Source organism: Scyliorhinus torazame, chromosome 4 (assembly GCF_047496885.1).
Source record: "Scyliorhinus torazame isolate Kashiwa2021f chromosome 4, sScyTor2.1, whole genome shotgun sequence".
Lineage (NCBI taxonomy): Eukaryota > Metazoa > Chordata > Chondrichthyes > Carcharhiniformes > Scyliorhinidae > Scyliorhinus > Scyliorhinus torazame.
In genome coordinates, this window is record NC_092710.1 from 18,567,429 (window position 1) to 18,591,428 (window position 24,000).

Sequence of the window (24,000 nt, forward strand, 5' to 3'; positions counted from 1 at the left end):
CAGGGAGAAGGATCAGAAACCGAGGAGAGACAGGGAGAAGGATCGGGAACAGAGGGAGAGACAGGGAGAAGGATCGGGAACAGAGGGAGAGACAGGTAGAAGGATCGGGAACAGAGGGAGAGACAGGGAGAAGGTTCGGGAAGATAGGGAGAGACAGGGAGAAGGATCAAGAACAGAGGGAGAGACAGGGAGAAGGATCGATAACAGAGGGAGAGACAGGGAGAAGGATCGGGAACAGAGGGAGAGACAGGGAGAAGGATCGGGAATAGAGGGAGAGACAGGTAGAAGGATCGGGAACAGAGGGAGAGACGGGGAGAAGCATTGGGAACAGAGGGAGAGACAGGGAGAAGGATTAGAAACAGAGAGAGAGAGACAGGGAGAAGGATCGGAAACAAAGGGAGAGACAGGGAGAAGGATCGGAAAGAGAGAGAGAGACAGGGAGAAGAATCGGGAACAGAGGGAGAGACAGGGAGAAGGATCAAGAACAGAGGGAGAGACAGGGAGAAGGATCAGAAGCAGAGGGAGAGACAGGGAGAAGAATCGGGAACAGAGGGAGAGACAGGGAGAAGGATCGGGAACAGAGGGAGAGACAGGGAGAAGGATCAAGAACAGATGGAGACAGGGAGAAGGATTGGGAACAGAGGGAGAGACAGGGAGAAGGATCGGGAACAGAGGGAGAGACAGGGAGAAGGATCGGGAACAGAGGGAGAGACAGGGAGAAGGATCGGAAACAGAGAGAGAGAGACAGGGAGAAGGATCAAGAACAGATGGAGACAGGGAGAAGGATTGGGAACAGAGGGAGAGACGGGGAGAAGGATCGGAAACAGAGAGAGAGACAGGGAGAAGGATCAAGAACAGATGGAGACAGGGAGAAGGATTGGGAACAGAGGGAGAGACAGGGAGAAGGATCGGGAACAGAGGGAGAGACAGGGAGAAGGATCGGGAACAGAGGGAGAGACAGGGAGAAGGATCGGAAACAGAGAGAGAGAGACAGGGAGAAGGATCAAGAACAGATGGAGACAGGGAGAAGGATTGGGAACAGAGTGAGAGACAGGGAGAAGGATCGGGAACAGAGGGAGAGACAGGGAGAAGGATTGGGAACAGAGGGAGAGACAGGGAGAAGGATCAAGAACAGAGTGAGAGACAGGGAGAAGGATCGGGAACAGAGGGAGAGACAGGGAGAAGGATCAAGAACAGAGGGAGAGACAGGGGGAAGGATTGGGAACAGAGGGAGAGACAGGGAGAAGGATCGGGAACAGAGTGAGAGACAGGGAGAAGGATTGGGAATAGAGGGAGAGACAGGGAGAAAGATCGGTAACAGAGGTAGAGACAGGGAGAAGGATCGGAAACAACAAACAACAAAGAACAAAGAAATGTACAGCACAGGAACAGGCCCTTCGGCCCTCCAAGCCCGTGCCGACCATACTGCCCGACTAAACTACAATCTTCTACACTTCCTGGGTCCGTATCCTTCTATTCCCATCCTATTCATATATTTGTCAAGATGCCCCTTAAATGTCCCTATCGTCCCTGCCTCCACTACCTCCTCCGGTAGTGAGTTCCAGGCACCCACTACCCTCTGCGTAAAAAACTTGCCTCGTACATCTACTCTAAACTTTGCCCCTCTCACCTTAAACCTATGCCCCCTAGTAATTGACCCCTCTACCCTGGGGAAAAGCCTCTGACTATCCACTCTGTCTATGCCCCTCATAATTTTGTATACCTCTATCAGGTCGCCCCTCAACCTCCTTCGTTCCAGTGAGAACAAACCGAGTTTATTCAATCGCTCCTCATAGCTTATGCCCTCCATACCAGGCAACATTCTGGTAAATCTCTTCTGCACCCTCTCTAAAGCCTCCACATCCTTCTGGTAGTGTGGCGACCAGAATTGAACACTATACTCCAAGTGTGGCCTAACTAAGGTTCTATACAGCTGCAACATGACTTGCCAATTCTTATACTCAATGCCCCGGCCAATGAAGGCAAGCATGCCGTATGCCTTCTTGACTACCTTCTCCACCTGTGTAGCCCCTTTCAGTGATCTGTGGACCTGTACTCCTAGATCTCTTTGACTTTCAATACTCTTGAGGGTTCTACCATTCACCGTATATTCCCTACCTGCATTAGCCCTTCCAAAATGCATTACCTCACATTTGTCCAGGTTAAACTCCATCTGCCATATCTCCGCCCAAGTCTCCAGACAATCTAAATCCTGCTGTATCCTCAGACAGTCCTCATCGCTATCCGCAATTCCACCAACCTTTGTGTCGTCTGCAAACTTACTAATCAGACCAGTTACATTTTCCTCCAAATCATTTATATATACTACAAAGAGCAAAGGTCCCAGCACTGATCCCTGTGGAACACCACTGGTCACAGCCCTCCAATTAGAAAAGCATCCCTCCATTGCTACCCTCTGCCTTCTATGGCCTAGCCAGTTCTGTATCCACCTTGCCAGTTCACCCCTGATCCCGTGTGACTTCACCTTTTGTACTAGTCTACCATGAGGGACCTTGTCAAAGGCCTTACTGAAGTCCATATAGACAACATCTACTGCCCTACCTGCATCAATCATCTTAGTGACCTCCTCGAAAAACTCTATCAAGTTAGTGAGACACGACCTCCCCTTCACAAAACCGTGCTGCCTCTCACTAATACGTCCATTTGCTTCCAAATGGGAGTAGATCCTGTCTCGAAGAATTCTCTCCAGTAATTTCCCTACCACTGAAGTAAGGCTCACCGGCCTGTAGTTCCCGGGATTATCCCTGCCACCCTTCTTAAACAGAGGAACAACATTGGCTATTCTCCAGTCCTCCGGGACATCCCCTGAAGACAGCGAGGATCCAAAGATTTCCATCAAGGCCTCAGCAATTTCCTCTCCAGCCTCCTTCAGTATTCTGGGGTAGATCCCATCCGGCCCTGGGGACTTATCTACCTTAATATTTTTTAAGACACCCAACACCTCGTCTTTTTGGATCACAATGTGACCCAGGCTATCTACACCCCCTTCTCCAGACTCAACATCTACCAATTCCTTCTCTTTGGTGAATACTGATGCAAAGTATTCATTTAGTACCTCGCCCATTTCCTCTGGCTCCACACATAGATTCCCTTGCCTATCCTTCAGTGGGCCAACCCTTTCCCTGGCTACCCTCTTGCTTTTTATGTAAGTGTAAAAAGCCTTGGGATTTTCCTTAACCCTATTTGCCAATGACTTTTCATGACCCCTTCTAGCCCTCCTGACTCCTTGCTTAAGTTCCTTCCTACTTTCCTTATATGCCACACAGGCTTCGTCTGTTCCCAGCCTTTTAGCCCTGACAAATGCCTCCTTTTTCTTTTTGACGAGGCCTACAATATCATTCGTCATCCAAGGTTCCCGAAAATTGCCGTATTTATCTTTCTTCCTCACAGGAACATGCCTGTCCTGTATTCCTTTCAACTGACACTTGAAAGCCTCCCACATGTCAGATGTTGATTTGCCCTCAAACATCCGCCCCCAATCTATGTTCTTCAGGTCCCGCCTAATATTGTTATAATTAGCCTTCCCCCAATTTAGCACATTCATCCTCGGACCACTCTTATCCTTGTCCACCAGTACTTTAAAACTTACTGAATTGTGGTCACTGTTACCGAAATGCTCCCCTACTGAAACATCTACCACCTGGCCGGGCTCATTCCCCAATACCAGGTCCAGTACCGCCCCTTCCCTAGTTGGACTGTTTACATATTGTTTTAAGAAGCCCTCCTGGATGCTCCTTACAAACTCTGCCCCGTCTAAGCCCCTGGCACTAAGTGAGTCCCAGTCAATATTGGGGAAGTTGAAGTCTCCCATCACCACAACCCTGTTGTTTTTACTCTTTTCCAAAATCTGTCTACCTATCTGCTCCTCTATCTCCCGCTGGCTGTTGGGAGGCCTGTAGTATACCCCCAACATTGTGACTGCACCCTTCTTGTTCCTGATCTCTACCCATATAGCCTCACTGCCCTCTGAGGTGTCCTCTCGCTGTATAGCTGTGATACTCTCCTGAACAAGTAACGCAACTCCGCCTCCCCTTTTACATCCCCCTCTATCCCGCCTGAAACATCTAAATCCTGGAACGTTTAGCTGCCAATCCTGCCCTTCCCTCAACCAGGTCTCTGTAATGGCAATAACATCATAGTTCCAAGTAGTAATCCAAGCTCTAAGTTCATCTGCCTTACCCGTAATGCTCCTTGCATTAAAACATATGCACTTCAGGCCACCAGCCCCGCTGTGTTCAGCAACTTCTCCCCGTCTGCTCTGCCTCAGAGCCACACTGTCCCTATTCCCTAGTTCTCCCTCAACGCTCTCACCTTCTGACCTATTGCTCCCGTGCCCACCCCCCTGACGGAGAGACAGGGAGAAGGATCGGAAACCGAGGAGAGACAGGGAGAAGGATCGGAAACAGAGGGAGAGACAGGGAGAAGGATCAGAAACCGAGGAGAGACAGGGAGAAGGATCGGGAACAGAGGGAGAGACAGGGAGAAGGATCGGGAACAGAGGGAGAGACAGGTAGAAGGATCGGGAACAGAGGGAGAGACAGGGAGAAGGTTCGGGAAGATAGGGAGAGACAGGGAGAAGGATCAAGAACAGAGGGAGAGACAGGGAGAAGGATCGATAACAGAGGGAGAGACAGGGAGAAGGATCGGGAACAGAGGGAGAGACAGGGAGAAGGATCGGGAATAGAGGGAGAGACAGGTAGAAGGATCGGGAACAGAGGGAGAGACGGGGAGAAGCATTGGGAACAGAGGGAGAGACAGGGAGAAGGATCAGAAACAGAGAGAGAGAGACAGGGAGAAGGATCGGAAACAAAGGGAGAGACAGGGAGAAGGATCGGAAAGAGAGAGAGAGACAGGGAGAAGGATCAGAAACAGAGGGAGAGACAGGGAGAAGGATCAAGAACAGAGGGAGAGACAGGGAGAAGGATCAGAAGCAGAGGGAGAGACAGGGAGAAGAATCGGGAACAGAGGGAGAGACAGGGAGAAGGATCAAGAACAGAGGGAGAGACAGGGAGAAGGATCAGAAGCAGAGGGAGAGACAGGGAGAAGAATCGGGAACAGAGGGAGAGACAGGGAGAAGGATCGGGAACAGAGGGAGAGACAGGGAGAAGGATCAAGAACAGAGGGAGAGACAGGGAGAAGGATCGGGAACAGAGGGAGAGACAGGGAGAAGGATCGGGAACAGAGGGAGAGACAGGGAGAAGGATCGGGAACAGAGGGAGAGACAGGGAGAAGGATCAGAAACAGAGGTAGAGACAGGGAGAAGGATCGGAAATAGAGAGAGAGAGACAGGGAGAAGGATCAGAAACAGAGGGAGAGATAGGGAGAAGGATCGGGAACAGAGGGAGAAGGATCAAGAACAGAGGTAGAGACAGGGAGAAGGATCGCAAACAGGGAGAGACAGGGAGAAGGATCGGGAACAGAGGGAGAGACAGGGAGAAGGATTGGGAACAGAGGGAGAAACAGGGAGAAGGATCGGGAACAGAGGGAGAGACAGGGAGAAGGATCGGAAACAGAGGGAGAGACAGGGAGAAGGATCGGAAACAGAGGGAGAGATAGGGAGAAGGATCGCAAACAGAGGGAGAGATAGGGAGAAGGATCGCAAACAGGGAGAGACAGGGAGAAGGATCGGGAACAGAGGGAGAGACAGGGAGAAGGATCGGGAACAGAGGGAGAGACAGGGAGAAGGATTGGAAACAGAGGGAGAGACAGGGAGAGGGATCGGAAACAGAGGAAGAGACAGGGAGAAGGATCGGGAACAGAGGGAGAAGGATCAAGAACAGAGGTAGAGACAGGGAGAAGGATCGGGAACAGAGGGAGAGACAGGGAGAAGGATTGGGAACAGAGGGAGAAACAGGGAGAAGGATCGGGAACAGAGGGAGAGACAGGGAGAAGGATCGGAAACAGAGGGAGAGACAGGGAGAAGGATCGGAAACAGAGGGAGAGATAGGGAGAAGGATCGCAAACAGAGGGAGAGATAGGGAGAAGGATCGCAAACAGGGAGAGACAGGGAGAAGGATCGGGAACAGAGGGAGAGACAGGGAGAAGGATCGGGAACAGAGGGAGAGACAGGGAGAAGGATTGGAAACAGAGGGAGAGACAGGGAGAAGGATTGGAAACAGAGGGAGAGACAGGGAGAGGGATCGGAAACAGAGGAAGAGACAGGGAGAAGGATTGGGAACAGAGGGAGAAGGATCAAGAACAGAGGGAGAGATAGGCAGAAGGATCAGGAACAGAGGGAGAGATAGGCAGAAGGATCAGGAACAGAGGGAGAAGGATCAAGAACAGAGGGAGAGACATGGAGAAGGATTGGGAACAAAGGGAGGGACAGGGAGAAGGATCGGGAACAGAGGGAGAGACAGGGAGAAGGATTGGGAACAGAGGGAGAAACAGGGAGAAGGATCGGGAACAGAGAGAGAGACAGGGAGAAGGATCGGAAACAGAGGGAGAGACAGGGAGAAGGATCGGAAACAGAGGGAGAGATAGGGAGAAGGATCGCAAACAGAGGGAGAGATAGGGAGAAGGATCGCAAACAGGGAGAGACAGGGAGAAGGATCGGGAACAGAGGGAGAGACAGGGAGAAGGATTGGGAACAGAGGGAGAAACAGGGAGAAGGATCGGGAACAGAGGGAGAGACAGGGAGAAGGATCGGAAACAGAGGGAGAGACAGGGAGAAGGATCGGAAACAGAGGGAGAGATAGGGAGAAGGATCGCAAACAGAGGGAGAGATAGGGAGAAGGATCGCAAACAGGGAGAGACAGGGAGAAGGATCGGGAACAGAGGGAGAGACAGGGAGAAGGATCGGGAACAGAGGGAGAGACAGGGAGAAGGATTGGAAACAGAGGGAGAGACAGGGAGAAGGATTGGAAACAGAGGGAGAGATAGGGAGAAGGATCGCAAACAGAGGGAGAGATAGGGAGAAGGATCGCAAACAGGGAGAGACAGGGAGAGGGATCTGAAACAGAGGAAGAGACAGGGAGAAGGATCGGGAACAGAGGGAGAAGGTTCAAGAACAGAGGTAGACAGGGAGAAGGATCGCAAACAGGTAAAGGCAGGGAGAAGGATCGGGAACAGAGGGAGAGACAGGGAGAAGGATTGGGAACAGAGGGAGAAACAGGGAGAAGGATCGGGAACAGAGGGAGAGACAGGGAGAAGGATCGGAAACAGAGGGAGAGACAGGGAGAAGGATCGGAAACAGAGGGAGAGATAGGGAGAAGGATCGCAAACAGAGGGAGAGATAGGGAGAAGGATCGCAAACAGGGAGAGACAGGGAGAAGGATCGGGAACAGAGGGAGAGACAGGGAGAAGGATCGGGAACAGAGGGAGAGACAGGGAGAAGGATTGGAAACAGAGGGAGAGACAGGGAGAAGGATTGGAAACAGAGGGAGAGACAGGGAGAGGGATCGGAAACAGAGGAAGAGACAGGGAGAAGGATTGGGAACAGAGGGAGAAGGATCAAGAACAGAGGGAGAGATAGGCAGAAGGATCAGGAACAGAGGGAGAGATAGGCAGAAGGATCAGGAACAGAGTGAGAAGGATCAAGAACAGAGGGAGAGACATGGAGAAGGATTGGGAACAAAGGGAGGGACCGGGAGACGGATCGGAAACAGAGAGAGAGAGATGGGGGAAGGATTGGGAACAGAGGGAGAGACAGGGAAAAGGATTAGAAACAGAGGGAGAGACAGGGAGAAGGATCGGGAACAGAGGGAGAGTCTGGGAGAAAGATAGGGAACAGAGGGAGAGGCAGGGAGAAGGATCGGGAACGGAGCTTGAGACAGGGAGAAGGATCAGGAATTTGGGGAGACAGGGAGAAGGATCCTGAACAGAGAGACAGATGGGCAGACAGATCGGGAATAGAGGAAGAGATGGTGAAGGGTCGGGAACAGAGGGAGAGATGGGAAGGATCGGGCACAGAGGGAGAGACAGGGAGAAGTGGTAGGAATGTGGGGAGACAGGGAGAAGGATCAGGAATAGAGGGAAAGATGGGCAGAAAGGTCGGGAATAGAGGGAGAGACATGGAGAAGGATCAGAAACAGAGGAAGAAACACGGTGAACGATTGGGAACAGAGAGAGACAGGGTGAAAAATCGGGAATAGAGGGAGAAACAAGGAGGATTTAACCCTGAAATGATGGAATATATCTCTATAACGTGTGAGGAGATGAATTTTGGGAGGACTAACCAGGGAATATAAAAATGAATGGTGGGCTGTTAGGAAGTACAGAGATGTGGATGGAGTCAATGGATGGGAGGCAGGTTCGTGTGATGGACTGGGCTGTTTTCTATGCTTTCTATGGTGCATCTGTAAAAGTTGGTAAGGGTTAATGTGGACATGCCGTATTTCCTTAGTTTCCTGAGGAAGTATAGGCACTGTTGTGTTGTGCTTTCTTGGTGGTAGCGTCAACGTGGGAGAGATTGTTGTCGCTGCACCATTCCATTGGCACACCAGTTGAGGAAGCAAGAGGCGGCAAGGTAGATCGGAAAGGTGAAGGATAGGAGGGGGATCTCGGTCTGAGACTCGGTGGAGCGAATGGGGTATTTGAAGACTTTTACAAAAGGCTATATGATTCGGAGCCCCCAGCCAGGATGGAGGGAATGAAGTGATTTTTGGAGGGGTTGGACTTCCCCAAGGTGGAGGAGGATCTGGTGGAGGGGCTGGGTGCCCCATTGGATTGATGGAGGGTATGGAAGCGATGCAGGAGGGGAAGGCCCCAGGCGGCTTCCCGGTGGTTTTATAAAAGGTTCTCGGGAACCTGGGGCCCCTGCTGGTAAGGGCATTAAATGAGACAAAGAAGAAGGAGGAGCTTCCCCCCACCCCACCACGTTGTCGCAGGCCTCGATTTCCTTAATTTCAAAGAAGGATAAGGACCCGGAGCAGTGTGGGTCCTACCGCCCAATTGGATTGCTGAATGTAGATGCCAAGAGGGCAACATGGTGGTGCAGTGGTTAGCAGTGCTGCCTAACGGCGCCGAGGTCCCAGGTTCGATCCCGGCTCTGGGTCACCGTCCGTGTGGAGTTTGCACATTCTCCCCGTGTTTGCATGGGTCTCACCCCCACAACCCAAAAGATGTGTGCAGGGCAGGTGGATTGAACATGCTAAATTGCCCCTTAATTGGAAAAAAATGAATTAGGTACTCTAAATTAAAAAAAGAATGTGGATGCCAAGTTGCTGGCCAAGGTCTTGGCCTCACGGATTAGGGCTGTGTGCCGGGAGTGATAGGGGAAGATCAGACGAGGTTTGTAGAGGGGATGCATCTGTTGGCCAATATTAGGAGTTTGTTGAACGTTATAATGATGCCACTGGAGGACGGGATGTGGAGGTAGCGGTCGCTATGGACGTGGAGAAGGCCTTTGACTGGGTGGAATGGGCTTACTTGTGGGAGGTGCTGGGGTGGTTTGGGTTTGGGCAGGGTTTGTGGATTGGGTCTGGTTGTTGTACCGGGCGCCGGCAGTGAGTGTGCGGACGAACCGGGTAAGTTCAGGGTATTTTAGGTTGCATCGTGGGACGAGGCAGGGGTGCCCACTCTCCCCGCTGCTTTTTGCCTTGGCGATAGAGCCACTGGCAATGGCACTTATAACGTCGAGGGGTTGGCAGGGGATAGTGCGGGGGTTGGGGTGGAGCACAGAGCCTCGCTGTATGCGGACGATTTATTGCTCTATATATCAAACCCACTGGAAGGTATTGGGGGGGATCATGGGCATATTGAAGGAATTTGGACGGTTCTCTGGGTACAAATTAAGCATGGGGAAGAGTGAGGTCTTCCCGATCCAGGTGTGGGGGCAGGAAAGGAGGCTGGGGGAGCTGCCGTTCAAGGTAGTGGGGGTGAGTTTCAGGTATCTGGGCATCCAGGTGGCGTAGGGGTGGGAGCAGCTACACAAGTTGAATTTGGCTGGCTGGGGGAGAAAAAGAAGGGGATTTTAAGAGGTGGGACGTGCTTCACTGTCGGTGGCGGGGTGGGTGCAGTCTGTGAAGATGACGGTTCTCCCGAGGTTGTTATTTGTGTTCCCGAACCTCCCAATCTTTAGTCCAAAGGCTTTTTTTAATGAGGGTTAATGCACTGATTTTGGAGTTTGTGTGGGCGGGTAAGGGGGATGCGGGGGAATTTGATGAATTATTATGGAGCAGAAAATATAGCCATGGTCAGGAAGTGGACAATGGGGGAGGGGTCGGTATGGGAGCAGATGGAGGCAGCCTTGTGTAAGGACCCGAGCTTAGGGGCAGATTTTCTCAGATTTAGTTGGCAGACAGGGAAGTCTGACTGCTGCTTGGATCTGATGTTAATCCCATCATGCTGACCGACATGTTGGACCAACCCATCTCAATCTCCATTTGTCACCAAATTGGTGTGAAGTTGAGGAAAAAAGGCATTCTTCCCAAATCACCAAACGTGACACGTTGCCAATTACTTGACGGAAATCAACAAAATCTGCATTTGTGTGTTGTGAAACGGCCAAAAGCTCAGCCAGAGGAATATTTTGGAGGAGGTAAACAAGGCAGACAGGAGAGGTTTTCGGGAGGGAATTACAAAGCTTAGCTCCCACAGGCATTCACCAGCATTGTGAAGCAATTAAAATCAGACCCACAAGGCATAAACAGAGCCCGTCAATTTAAATCAACAGCCAGTCGTACAGGATTTGCCTTAATTGCATCCTGATCACAGGGAAAGGCATGTGCATTCATCTCATTCCAACCCACACAAAGCCACCAAACCAGTGGGTGGCGCGGTGGTTCGAATCTCGGCCCTGGGTCACTGTCCGTGGAGTTTGCCCATTTTCCCGTGTCTGCGTGGGTCTCACCACCCACAACCCAAAGATGTACAATCTTGGCAATAGTACATTCACTTCCCTTGTCAAAGTCATTGATAATACAACGAATTGCAGCCCCAGCACTGATTCCTGTGTTATGGTTTGTCATCCTGAGAATGCCCCTCTTATCCCAACTTTCTTTCTTCTATCAGTTAGCCAATCCTTCATCCATGCCAGCCACCATGGGTGCTTATTAAGCAACCTTTCGTCCGATCCCTTATTGAATGGGAGGGAGAAACAGAAGCAGATGTTGGCGGGTTGAGATGAAGAGTGGGTAGGAGAAGGCTTGTGAGGAGCTGAATGGCCTGTTCTTGTGCAGTAAATACTATGGAATTCTGTGAAGCAAATGTTCAGACCACTTTTCAACTAACTCAGCCATCACCCAGAGGAAGAATTGCCCAATTCTATGCTGTAGCATTCCAATCCGATAGTATTTCCAAAGAGCCAGCAGAGGGACAATGGGCCCAAATGTCTTGTAGGACTCTGACGACACGTGCTTTCAATCCAAATTCTTCAGGATTTTCATCCCCATTGTTTCATGAGTTCTTTGCATATCAGTTTCGCCAAACCATTGGTGAAAGTCGTCAAACATGAAGGCCATGATTCAGGAGGAACCAATCTTCTGGTGAAAGTGAGTTTGTTCTTCATAGGCTTGGGTGCACCAGCTGGCCTTAGAGAGTATCTGGAGGACTGCTGCTCTGACAAGAGTTCACTGAACTAGATTGGTCTCCAAAACTGAGCTTCAATCCTTGCTCCCTCGAATTTTTCCGTAGGGCCCCTGTTCAAAGGGACTACGCACAGCCCAGATACAATCATCAGCCCCAAGGTTTCAATGAAGTTACTGTGAAAAGCCCCTAGTCGCCACATTCCGGCGCCTGTTCGGGGACGCTGGTACGGGAATTGAACCTGCTGCTGGCCTGCCTTGGTCTGCTTTCAAAGCCAACGATTTAGCCCAGTGTTTTGGATCTGACTAAAGGAGCCCAAGGGAATCACTGCATTCACATGGACGTACAAAATAGGAGCAGTTGTATTTGAGCCCTCCAGCATGCTCTGCCATTGCTGATCTGTTTGTGTTTCAAGTTCTACATTCCCATCTGCTCCTGATAACCATTGACCCCTTTGTCCAACAAGAATCTATCTGTCTCCACCTTAAACAATATTCAATGACCCTGCCTCCACCGCCTTCTGAGGCAGAGGTTGAAAGAAGCACAACCCCCTGAGAGAAAGAAATGCCTCCTCACCTCTGTCCTAAAAGGGTAACCCGTATTTTTGAAACAGTACCCTCTAGTTCCGGACTCACCCACAGGAGGAAACTGTTCAGGGTCTTATGCACTTCAATGTGGTCACTCTTCCAAACTTCACGGAAACAAGTCCAACCGATCCACATGAGACACCCAACTCATTCCAGGTATCAATCTGGTAAACCTCCGCTGAACCGCCTACAACCCATTTCTATCCGGCCTTGAATAAGGAGGCTAAAACTGTGCGCAGTCTTGGGAGACGAGGTCTCACCAATGCCCTGTATAACTGAAACTGAACATGCTTCCTTCATGGCAGAACCAGGCTACGCTCACAAGCAGGATGTAGGAAGTTTTCTCCTTATGGGGGAGTCTAGAACTAGGGGAAACAGTTTAAAAGTTAGGGGTCTCCGATTTAAGACGGGGATGAGGAGGGATGAATCTTTGGAATTCTCTTCCTCAGAGAGCTGCGCAGGCAGGGTCACTGAATTTATTCCAGGATGAGTTGGGCAGATTTTTTAATAATAATCTTTATTATTGTCACAAGTAGGCTTACATTAACACTGCAATGAGGTTACTGTGAAAATTGTGACTGGTAAGGGGGGGTTTAAAGGTTATGGGGGACAAGGAGGAAAATGGGATTGAGATCACAATTAGTCATAGAATTTACAATGCAGATGGAGCCATTCGGCCCATCGAGTCTGCAACAGTGCTCTTCTTCAGCCCACGCCTCCACCCTATACCTGGAACCCAGCAACACCGTCCAACCTTTTGGACACTGAGGGGCAATTTAGCATGGGCAATCCACCTAACTACACGTTTGGACTAAAACAGGAGCACCTGGAGAAAACCTACGTAGACACAGGCAGAACGTGCAAACTCCACACAGACAGTCACCAAAGGCAGGAATTGAACCCGGGTCCCTGGAGCTGTGAGGCAGCAGTGCTAACCACTGTGTCACCATGATCCTATTGACTGGCAGAGCAAGATTGAGGGTCTGAAAGGCCTACCCTTGATCCGAACTCTTGTGGAACACTGTCCGAAAGGGGGGTGGACGCAGGTACAATAATTACTTTCAAAATGGGGAATTGGAAATACTTAGGAGAGGATAACATTTTCACGGCTTGGGAGGGGTCAAACAGCTAGGCTGAAGTCGACAGCTCTTTCGAAGAGACAACAACACGAGCACGATGCGTCAAGTGGCCTCCTTCTGTAAAAAGATGGAGGTCGACACTGGGGCTGTCAGACTGCCTCTTACTGCACTTAATGACTGGCCACGTTGTGCGGGACAGAAATACCTGCAGCATTTTCAGGGAAGCTTCATCCTCGCGCAGGTATTCTTCCTGCGACGCACAACATTTCTTGATGTTTTTTAAATCTTTCAGTTTGCTCACAGGGGCTTGGATGGAAGAACATCGATCCAGAAACCTAGAAACAAAGAAGGCAGGAATGTCACTGGGCTTGTGTGAAAACGCCTCGAACCCCGAATGCTTGGGATGTTTCACTCTGGGTCGGACACCTGCTGCTGAACAGGGTCAACACTTGGTTTGAGACTCGTGGCATAACTGGCGAGTCTTTCTTTTTGAACTGTCTTCAGAAGGTGCCCACCCTCACGTCCCTCACCGCGCCCCCCCCCCCCCACCCCCCCCCACCCCCAACGAGGGCTGAAATTAATCCCAGCAATTGTTTTTCCAACCAAACTGTCTTGTTTGGCCACTTGAGAGGACATTTCAGGTCAACCCTGCCTGGATAGCACACGTCATGCTTCAGCTACACAAATCGCTGTTTCAACCACGCCAGCGCAGAGCTCTGGGCACCAGAGTGAAGAAGAACACATTAGCCTTGGAGGGAGTGCAGTTGAGTTACTAGTGTGACATCTGGACTCAAAAACATGAATTATAAGAAGGGTGTAGACAAACTAGCATTGTATTCGCTGCAACTTATAAAGTAAAAGGGTGAGTTGCTCAAAGATATGTAGGGGAACAGATGGGGCAATAGAGGTGAACTATTTCTCCTGTCTGGGATTCTCGCACTAGGATTACAGTGAAGTTAGGAAACTACACACCCAGAATGTCAGAAAATTGGAATTCTCATCTGCAAACAGCAAGTGATGCTCATTCAGTTGTGAATTTTAAATCTGAGATTTTTGTTATCGAAAGTTGTGATATGGGGAAAAAGATAGAACATAGAACAGCGCAGTACAGGCCCTTCGGCCCTCGATGTTGCGCCGACCTGTGAAACCACTCTGAAGCCCATCTACACTATTCCCTTATTGTCCATATGTCTATCCAATGACCATTTGAATACCCTTAGTGTTGGCGAGTCCACTACTGTTGCAGGCAGGGCATTCCACACCCTTACTACTCTCTGAGTAAAGAACCTACCTCTGACATCTGTCTTATATCTATCTCCCCTCAATTTAAAGCTATGTCCCCTCGTGTTAGACATCACCATCCGAGGAAAAAGGCTCTCACTGTCCACCCTATCCAATCCTCTGATAATCTTGTATGCCTCAATTAAGTCACCTCTTAACCTTCTTCTCTCTAACGAAAACAGCCTCAAGTCCCTCAGCCTTTCCTCATAAGATCTTCCCTCCATACCAGGCAACATTCTGGTAAATCTCCTCTGCACCCTTTCCAATGCTTCCACGTCCTTCCTATAATGCGGCGACCAGAATTGCACGCAATACTCCAAATGCGGCTGCACCAGAGTTTTGTACAGCTGCAATATGGCCTCATGGCTCCGAAACTCAATCCCTCTACCAATAAAAGCGAACACACCGTATGCCTTCTTAACAACCCTCTCAACCCGAGTGGCAACTTTCAGGGATCTATGTACATGGACACCGAGATCTCTCTGCTCATCCACACTCCCAAGAATCTTACCATTAGCCCAGTACTCTGTCTTCCTGTTATTCCTTCCAAAATGAATCACCTCACACTTTTCCACATTAAACTCCATTTGCCACCTCTCAGCCCAGCGCTGCAGCTTATCTATGTCCCTCTGTAACTTGTAACATCCTTCCTCACGTTCCACAACTCCACCGACTTTAGTGTCATCTGCAAATTTACTCACCCATCCTTCTACGCCCTCCTCCAGGTCATTTATAAAAATGACAAACAGCAGTGGCCCCAAAACAGATCCTTGTGGTACACCACTAGTAACTGGACTCCAGTCTGAACACTTCCCATCAACCACCACCCCTTGTCTTCTTCCAGCTAGCCAATTTCTGATCCAAACTGCTAAATCTCCCTGAATCCCATGCTTCCGTATTTTCTGCAGTAGCCTACCGTGGGGAACCTTATCAAACGCTTTACTGAAATCCATATACACCACATCAACTGCTTTACCCTCATCCACCTGTTTGGTCACCTTCTCAAAGAACTCAATAAGGTTTGTGAGGCACGACCTACCATTCACAAAACCGTGTTGGCTATGTCTAATCAAATTATTCCTTTCCAGATGATTATACATCCTATCTCTTATAAACCTTTCCAAGATTTTGCCCACAACAGAAGTAAGGCTCACTGGTCTGTAGTTATGGGACAACAAGGGGACAACATTTGCTATCCTCCAGTCTTCTGGCACTATTCCTGTTGACAAAGATGACTTAAAGATCAAAGCCAAAGGCTCAGCAATCTCCTCCCTAGCTTCCCAGAGTATCCTAGGATAAATCCCATCCGGCCCTGGGGACTTATCTATTTTCACCCTTTCCAGAATTGTTAACACCTCCTCCTTATGAACCTCAAGCCCTTCTAGTCTAGTAGCCTGAATCTCAGTATTCTCCTCGACAACATTGTCTTTTTCCTGTGTGAATACTGACGAAAAATATTCATTCAGCACCTCTCCTATCTCCTCGGACTCCAAGCACAACTTCCCACTACTGTCCTTGACTGGCCCTACTTTTACCCTAGTCATTCTTTTATTCCTGACATATCTTTTGAAAGCTTTAGGATTATCCTTGATCCTACCAGCCAAAGACTTCTCATGTCCCCTCCTGGCTCTTCTTAGCTCTCTCTTTAGGTCCTTCCTAGCTAACTTGTAACTCTCGAGTGCCCTTACTGAACCTTCATGTCTCATCTTTACATAAGCCTCCTTCTTCCAATTGACAAGTGTTTCGACTGCCTTAGTAAACCACGGTTCCCTTGCTCGACCACTTCCTCCCTGCCTGACAGGTATATACTTATCAAGGACACGCAGTAGCTGTTCCTTGAACAAGCTCCACATTTCCATTGTGCCCATCCCCTGCAGTTTTCCTCCCCATCTGGTGCATCCCAAGTCTTGCCTCATCGCATCATAATTGCCTTTCCCCTAGATATAACTCTTGCCCTGCGGTATATACCTTTCCATCACGAAAGTAAATGTAATCGAATTGTGGTCACTATCACCAAAGTGCTCACCTACCTCCAAATCTAACACCTGTCCTGGTTCATTACCCAGTACCAAATTCAATACGGCCTCGCCTCTCGTTGGCCTATCTACATACTGTCAGGAAACCCTCCTGTACACATTGGACAAAAACGGCCCCATCTAAAGTACTCGAACTATAGCGTTTCCAGTCAATATTTGGAAAGTTAAAGTCCCCCATAACAACTACCCTGTTGCTTTAGTAGATGCAGTTAGAATACAGATCAACAATGATCTTGTTACATTGCGCAATGCAGCCCCAAGAAACTGAATGGTCCCTTCTGTTCCTGTGTGACAGGTTCGAGAAGAGGCTGAATGGCTTCCTCCTGGTTACTGTGCAACAGGCTCGAGGAGGCTGAATGGCCTACTCCTCGTACTGTGTATCAGGTTCGAGGGGCTGAACGGCCTCCTGCTCCTATGTAATAGGCTCAAAGGAGCTGAACGGCCTCGTCCTGTTCATGAGTTCCCAAAGTGCTCGGGTTCTGCTACCTTGTCGGTGGTGTTACATTTGAGCCTGAACAGTGTGTATGGGCAGATATTTAACTGTTCGATGTTTTGCAGCAGCCAGCTTCTGCACTGCAAGCTTCCACAAACTTCAAAGGATTAATGATCAACTCATCTCTTTTTACGAATGCTAGTTGAGGGATAAATATTGGCCCCTATCTACGCTTGAGCAGTTCCCCCCCTGCACTTTAACAGAACAGCACAATAAACATTTCCATCCACTTGAAAGACCAGACTGGACTTGGATTGAAGTGTCATTGAAAGACTGCAGCTCTGACAGTGCAGCTCTCCCTCAGTACTGACCCTTTGACAGTGCAGCTCTCCCTCAGTACTGACCCTCTGACAATGCAGCACTCCCTCAGTATTCACCCTCTGACAGTGCAGCACTCCCTCAGTACTGACCCTCTGACAGTACAGCCCTCCCTCAGTACTAACCCTCTGACAGTGCAGCACTCCTCAGTACTGACCCTCTGACAGTGCAGCACTCCCTCAGTACTGACCCTGACAGTGCGGCTCTCCCTCAGTACTGACCCTCTGACAGTGCAGCACTCCCTCAGTACTGACGCTCTGACAGTGCAGCACTCCCTCAGTACTGACTCTGACAGTGCAGCACTCGCTCAGTACTGACCCTTTGACAATGCAGCACTCCCTCAGTACTGACCCTCTGACAGTGCAGCTCTCCCTCAGTACTGACCCTCTGACAGTGCAGCACTCCTCAGTACTGACCCTCTGACAGTGCAGCACTCCCTCAGTACTGACCCTCTGACAGTGCAGCACTCCCTCAGTACTGACCCTCTGACAGTGCAGCAGTCCCTCAGTACTGACCCTCCGACAGTGCAGCTCTCCCTCAGTCCTGACCCTCTGACAGTGCAGCACTCCCTCAGTACTGGCCCTCTGACAGTGCAGCACTCCCTCAGTACTGACCCTCTGACAGTGCAGCACTCCCTTGGTACTGCACTGAACGGTCAACCGGGACTTGGTGGTTAAATGTTTCCACAAACCTGAAACTTCCCGGTTCGGCGGTGAGGGTTTTACCAACATAAGCCAATGGCTGACACCTCATTGACTCTAAGAGCGAGATGGTGGGTGTTTCCCCCCTGATGCCTGGCAATTTCAGCTTTGGACTTGAGCTCTTGCTCAATTGCTCCACATGGATTTTGAAATATTCTGTAAAATGGTGGAACTCCTACTCCGTGCCTCCTGTGGCTTTTGTAACTTGAAACGTAACGCTGCTGCAAGGCGAGCAATTCATTCTCTAAACCTTACATACCTGCACGCTGCATGTGCAAGGATCCGAGCGCCACAATTACCTTTGTCTCAGCTGGCTCAGATGCTCCTCACTGGCGTCTCTTTTGGAACCCTTCTGCGGCAATGAATTGCTGTGGGAATCAAAGCACGGCAGTTAAAAAAGCCGCAATTTGGCAGATAGGGAGAGAGGAGTGATGCAGGGATTGGAATACTGACCGTTCGGAATGGGGCGACGAGCCACGAGACCCAGGCATAAGACAATGAACACCTCAAGCACTGACCACAGGTTCCAACATTACCCAGCCACCATTCCCCAGGAACTGACTTGCTACCTCTGCTGCTTCAGCCGCTGAACGCTGCGAGCAGAAGGCTGAAATATTTGGAGAGGCGGACACCAGCAGAGAGGTCACCCCCCCACCCCCCCGCCCCCCCTCACCCCCCTCAGCCCTTCACAACTGTGTCAGTGGTCGTGGCACAGGCCTCACTGCCTGCCTCAGCCAGAAGATAGTTAGGAAAAGGACGCTGAACTCATTTTCTGAATAAAGTTCACATGTTGGTCGCATGACCGTGTCTGGATGAATCGTATCCACTGGTAAATTGGACCACATTACAGGACTGCCGCACGCTGGTACATAGAAAGCAGCCAGCACACTAGCATTCCTCAGTGTCTCTCTACTGCTGAGGTTTCCTACTCGTACAGGTGAGTGTTGCAAGGGATTACAAAGAAGTTACCGCACAGAACCAGGCCCTTCAGCTCTATGCTGGTAGTTATGTTCCACACAAGCCTGCTCCCATTCCCCCTTCAACCTCTCCATCTATTCCTTTCTCCCTCACGTGTTTACCCAGCTTCCTTCTTAAAAGCATTTCTGCTATTCACCTCAACAACTCCCTGTGGTCGCCAGTTCCACATTCTCACCATTCCCTGGATGATTCCGGAATTCCCCATTCGAGAAATTAGTGACTCTCTACATTTTGTGTCCCTGGTTCTGGTTTCCAGTGCAGGCTGACTGCATCAAACCCTTTCATTATTTCAAACTGTTCTAATGAGTGCAGAATTTCTTGATAATCTCTTAGCCTTTTGAAATCTGTTTGACACCTACCCAAGTCCTCTTTTGACCCATTTTATCATATGGAAACCAGAATGGTTGACACTAACTCCAAGCAGCCTGTTCTCGGAGGGTTGGCTCGGTAGCACTGCTGCCTCACAGGGACCCAGGTCCGATTCCCGGCTTGGGTCACTGTCTGTGCGGAGTCTGCACGCCCTCCCCGTGTGTGCGTGGGTTTCCTCCGGGTGCTCCGGTTTCCTCCCACAGTCCAAAGATGTGCAGGTTAGGTGGATTGGCCATGATAAATTGCTCCAAGTGTCCAAAGGTAAGCTGGGGTTCCGGGGATAGGGCGGGGGAGTGGGTGCTCTTTCGGAGGGTCGGTGCAGACTCGATGGGCTGAATGGCCTCATTCTGTGCTGTAATTTTTCTACGACTCCATGGATTTAGGAGGAGTCGGAGGGTTGGGACGGGCTGTGGAGAAGGCACTTGGCTGAAGGTTCGTCTCGGGCAAATACCGCTGCAGAGGCCCTGACACACGCTAGGAATGCAGTCAGCATCAAACACACCCATATCAGGTAGGGTGTTGACTGCGGCTTAACATTGCTCTACTTAATCACCTTAGTTGTAGTGTAAGGATGTCTTGGTTTTAATTCAAATGCCCGGTTTTAATTCCCATCTTTTTTTTAAAAGCTGGACCCCCCACCAAATCTTACCACCTCGGCGAGCACCTAGTTCGCCTCGTGGCCACCAAGGCTCTGGGGGGGTGGTGTTGATTTGCAAACCAAGTGATTCCCTGGCCCACTTCAGAGGAATGACCCAGTCTCCTATAGGCCCAGGCCTGGTGAGAACAGCACATTCTCTTCGCGAAAGAGACATCAGTGAATCAGTTAGGCTTTTAATCCAATCGTTTCAGAGAATGCCAGAACGATGCAGTGCAGTGACGCAGTGGGAATATCGCAGGACTCGGAACCCTGAGATCCAGGCTAATACTGTGGGGTCATGGGTTCATAATCCCACCAGGCCCGCTGGTGGAGTTTAAATTCAATTTATAACTCAGGAACAGAAAGCTAGTGTCAGTAACGTTAACCATCATTGATTGCCGTAAACAACCTATCTGGTATTCCTTTAGGGAGGGAAATCTGCAGCCATTACCCCGGTCTGGCCTACGGGTGACTCGAGAACCCACCAGAACCCACAGTGATGCAGTTGACTCTTAACTGCCTCTCTGAAATGGTCGAGTGAGACACTCAGTTCAAGAGAAATTAGGGATAGGCAACAAATGGTGGGCCCAACCAACGGCACCCGCACCCCATGAAGGAATAAAGAAAATCACAGGAGGTTGATCAGTCATCGTGTCTATGCCAGCACTTTGACGATGCTTTCCAATAAGCTCCACTTCTCCCCAGTGCTCATTCCACACCCTGTGCAAATTCTCTCCCCAAGAAGTTTTGAAAGTTACTCTTGGATTTTGCTTCCGCTGCCCTTTCAGACAGCACCTTCCAGATCCCATTCGCCCCCCCTTATATCATTTCTGTTCACCTGCCTCTTCCAGTTAGCGACCCTTCTGTCACTGGGAACAGTTTCTGTTGAGTTAATTGAATACGTGATGGCTTAGGTACCTGGTGAGCACTTTGTAACTGTCTTTACCAAGGAGGGAAATACTGCCCAGGTCACAATGAAAGAGGGGGTGTAAGGATGAGGTGTGGGATAGGTTTCCGGTATTTAAAAACGATAAGGCACCGGGACTGCATGAGATACTTCCGAGGTTTCTGAGGGAAGTCAGAGTGGAAATTGCAGAGGCGCTGGCAGAATTTTTCTGTCTTCTTTAGGCTCAGTGGTGGTGCCAGAAGACCAGAGAATTGCAACTGTTAGCATCCCTGTTCAAAAAAAGGTACGCCTGTACCTGCAAGTGAGGGATTTTATACAGAGGCAGGTCTTGAGCTTTCCACGCCTCTCGCAAAGGGGGCTACAGGATAAGGTAATGTCGAGAACTGGAGTTGGGGAGGGGAACGTCTCGGAGATCTAGAAGGAGCTGATGGAGTGGGAGGGAGCCCCCAATAGGGGAAGTGAAGAGAAAGTGGGAAGAAGAGTTGGGGGAGGAGGCCCTGCGGTGAGTTAACGCGCCCTCGCCGTGTGTCAGGCTCAGCCTGATCCAATTCAAGGTGGTCCACAGGGCTCATATGACTGTGGCCCGAATGAGCAGGTTCTTTGAGGAGGTGGAGGACAGGTGCTGGTGATGTGGGGGAAGTCCTGCGAATCACGTACACATGTTGCGGACGTGTCCGAGGCTGAGGGGACTTTGGTAGGGATTTGCGGACATCATGTCAGAGGTCCTGCAAGGGAGGGTGGCTCCGAGTCCAGAGGTGGCGATCTTTGGAGTGTTGGAAGACCCGTAAGCCCAGTGGGGGGGGGGGGGGGGGATGATGATCTTTGGAGTGTTGGAAGACCCGGAAGCCCAGTGGGGGGGGGGGGATCTTTGGAGTGTTGGAAGACCCGGAAGCCCAGTGGGGGTGAGGGGGGGGGGAGAGAGAGGCTGACGTTTAGGCCTTTGCTTCCCTGGTGGCCCGGCGACGGATTTTACTGGGGTGGAGGGATTCGGAGCCCCCAAAGTCGGGGGTTTGGGTTACCGACATGGCGGAGGTTCTCAGGCTTGAGAAAATAAAATTCGCCTTCAGGGGTTTGTTACAGGAGATCGCTCGGAGGTGGCAGGCATTCATCGACTTCTTCGAGAAAAATTAGACTGTCGGGGGGGGGGGGGGGGGGGGGGGGGGGATGAAAGGGACGAATAAGGGTCGGAAAACCAAAGGCAGGAGGGCCGGTGGTGTTTTCATAAGCCATGTTGGTTGGGTTTATGTTCGGGGGAGGGGCGGGGGCGGGGGTGGGGGGGTGATGGTTATTTTGTGGGTTCTGTCTCTGTTGGATGTTGTTGTTGAAAAGTGTTAAAATTATAAATGCCTCAATAAAATATTTCCTAAAAAAAAAGGTACACCTATTATTTACAGGCCATTTAATTTATTCTCAATGGTGGGAGGGCTTCTCGAAATGATATTTCAGAACAAAATGGGTTAATTACTGCTCAGGTCTGTTGAGGGAAAACTGTGTTTAACAAACTTGCCTGAGATTTTTGATGAGGTGACATGTTGATGAGAGTAATGCTGTTGTGGTTCCAAAAGGCAATTGACACGAAGCTGCACAATAGACTTGCGAGAAGAGTCAGAGCTCATGGAGTAAAAGGCACAATAGAGGTACGCGTACGAAATTGGCTGAAGGCCAGGAAACAGAGAGTATTAGCTAATGGATATTTCAAAGACAGGAGAAATGTTTGTCATAGAATTCTCCAGGTCTTGCTATTGGGACCCTGGCTCTTCCTGATATATGTATATATATATACACAAGGTCTACATCCACCGAGGTGCACAGGGAACAATTTAAAATTTGAAAACGATACAAAACTTGGAACTACTGTGAACTGGGAGGAGGATAGCATGAAACTTCAGAAGGACTGAATTTGGTGCACTGGGCAGACAAGTGGTGGGTGAAACCGAATTTAGAGAAATATGAAATGATTCATTTTGGTAGGAGCGACAATATAAAATAAAGGTTACAATTGTAAAGGGGGTGTAGGGACAGAGGAACCTGGGGGGTATGTGAGCAAAGATTAGCCGGGCGGAGATGGGAGAGAACAGTTGATAAAGCTAACAGCATTGTGGGGCTTCATTATTACAGCACAAGAGCAAGGAAGTGGTTAAACTTGTATAAAACATTGGTAGAGGCTGGTTTAGCTCAGTGGGCTAGACAGCTGGTTTGTGATGCAGAACAAGGCCAGCAGTGCGGGTTCAATTCCCTTACCAGCTTACCCGAACAGGCGCCGGAATGGGGCGACTAGGGGCTTTTCACAGTAACTTCAATAAAAAGGTTATTATTATTATTATAACTGGAACCTTGCATCCAGTTCTGAGCACCACTTTAGGACGGATGTGAAGAAATGAGAGCGAGCGTAGAAAAGATTCACGAGAATGGGAGTAGCGATGAGGAACCTCAGTTACGAAGAAAGACTGGAGGTTTTGACTATTCTTAGAGGATAAGGTTGAGAGGAGATTTGGGAGTGCTGTTCAAAATCATCAGGAATCTGGGCAGAGTAGACAGGGGAGAAACTGTTCCCGTTGGTGGAAGGATTGAGAACAAGTGAGCACAGATTAAAGGTGACTGGCAAAAGAAGCGCTGGCGTTATGAGGAAAAACCTGTTCGCACAGTGAGTGGGTAGGATCTGGAATGCACTGCCTGAGGGTGCGGTGGATGAAGGTTCAATCGATGCTTGCAAAAGGGAATTGCGACATTATCTGAAGAGGAAAGATATGCAGGGGGATGGCACCAGATGAATTATTCCTTCAGGGGGCCAGAACAGCCATGACAGGCTGAATGGCCTACTTGTGTTTGTTATGGTTCTGTGACAGCTTCAAGGTTACCACTTTGGCTGATCATAGCTTTCTAAACTGAACATAAAATCTCAAACTACCACTTGGTTATGGGCCCACTAACACCACGCTATCCTCGACTTGGGATTTTGTGGTGGGGCAGTGGAGGGTAGAGAGAGCTTTACTTTGCATTAATCTACACTGTAGAAGGGTTGGTATTGTGTGGCGAGGCAAGTATGGAGTTGGGGGGGGAGGGGGGAGAATTACCCCTGGGTGTCTGAAGTGGAAAATGCTTCATGATATAGAATAGAGTGGATAGC

The 24,000-nt window shown here is 49.8% G+C and overlaps 1 protein-coding gene across 4 annotated transcripts in view; it reads right to left on the bottom strand.

Annotated features, from left to right (window-relative positions):
- Nucleotides 1-24,000, bottom strand: part of LOC140410142 (centromere protein Q-like) — a 73,020-nt gene that overhangs the window by 13,365 nt on the left and 35,655 nt on the right. For all 4 annotated transcript variants that reach the window (XM_072498097.1, XM_072498100.1, XM_072498098.1 and 1 more), the window contains exons 5-6: nucleotides 18,282-18,350; nucleotides 13,359-13,488 (exon numbers count right to left, since the gene is read on the bottom strand). In XM_072498097.1, coding sequence (XP_072354198.1) covers nucleotides 13,359-13,488; nucleotides 18,282-18,350 — 199 coding nt within the window. The remainder of the gene's footprint in view (nucleotides 1-13,358; nucleotides 13,489-18,281; nucleotides 18,351-24,000) is intronic.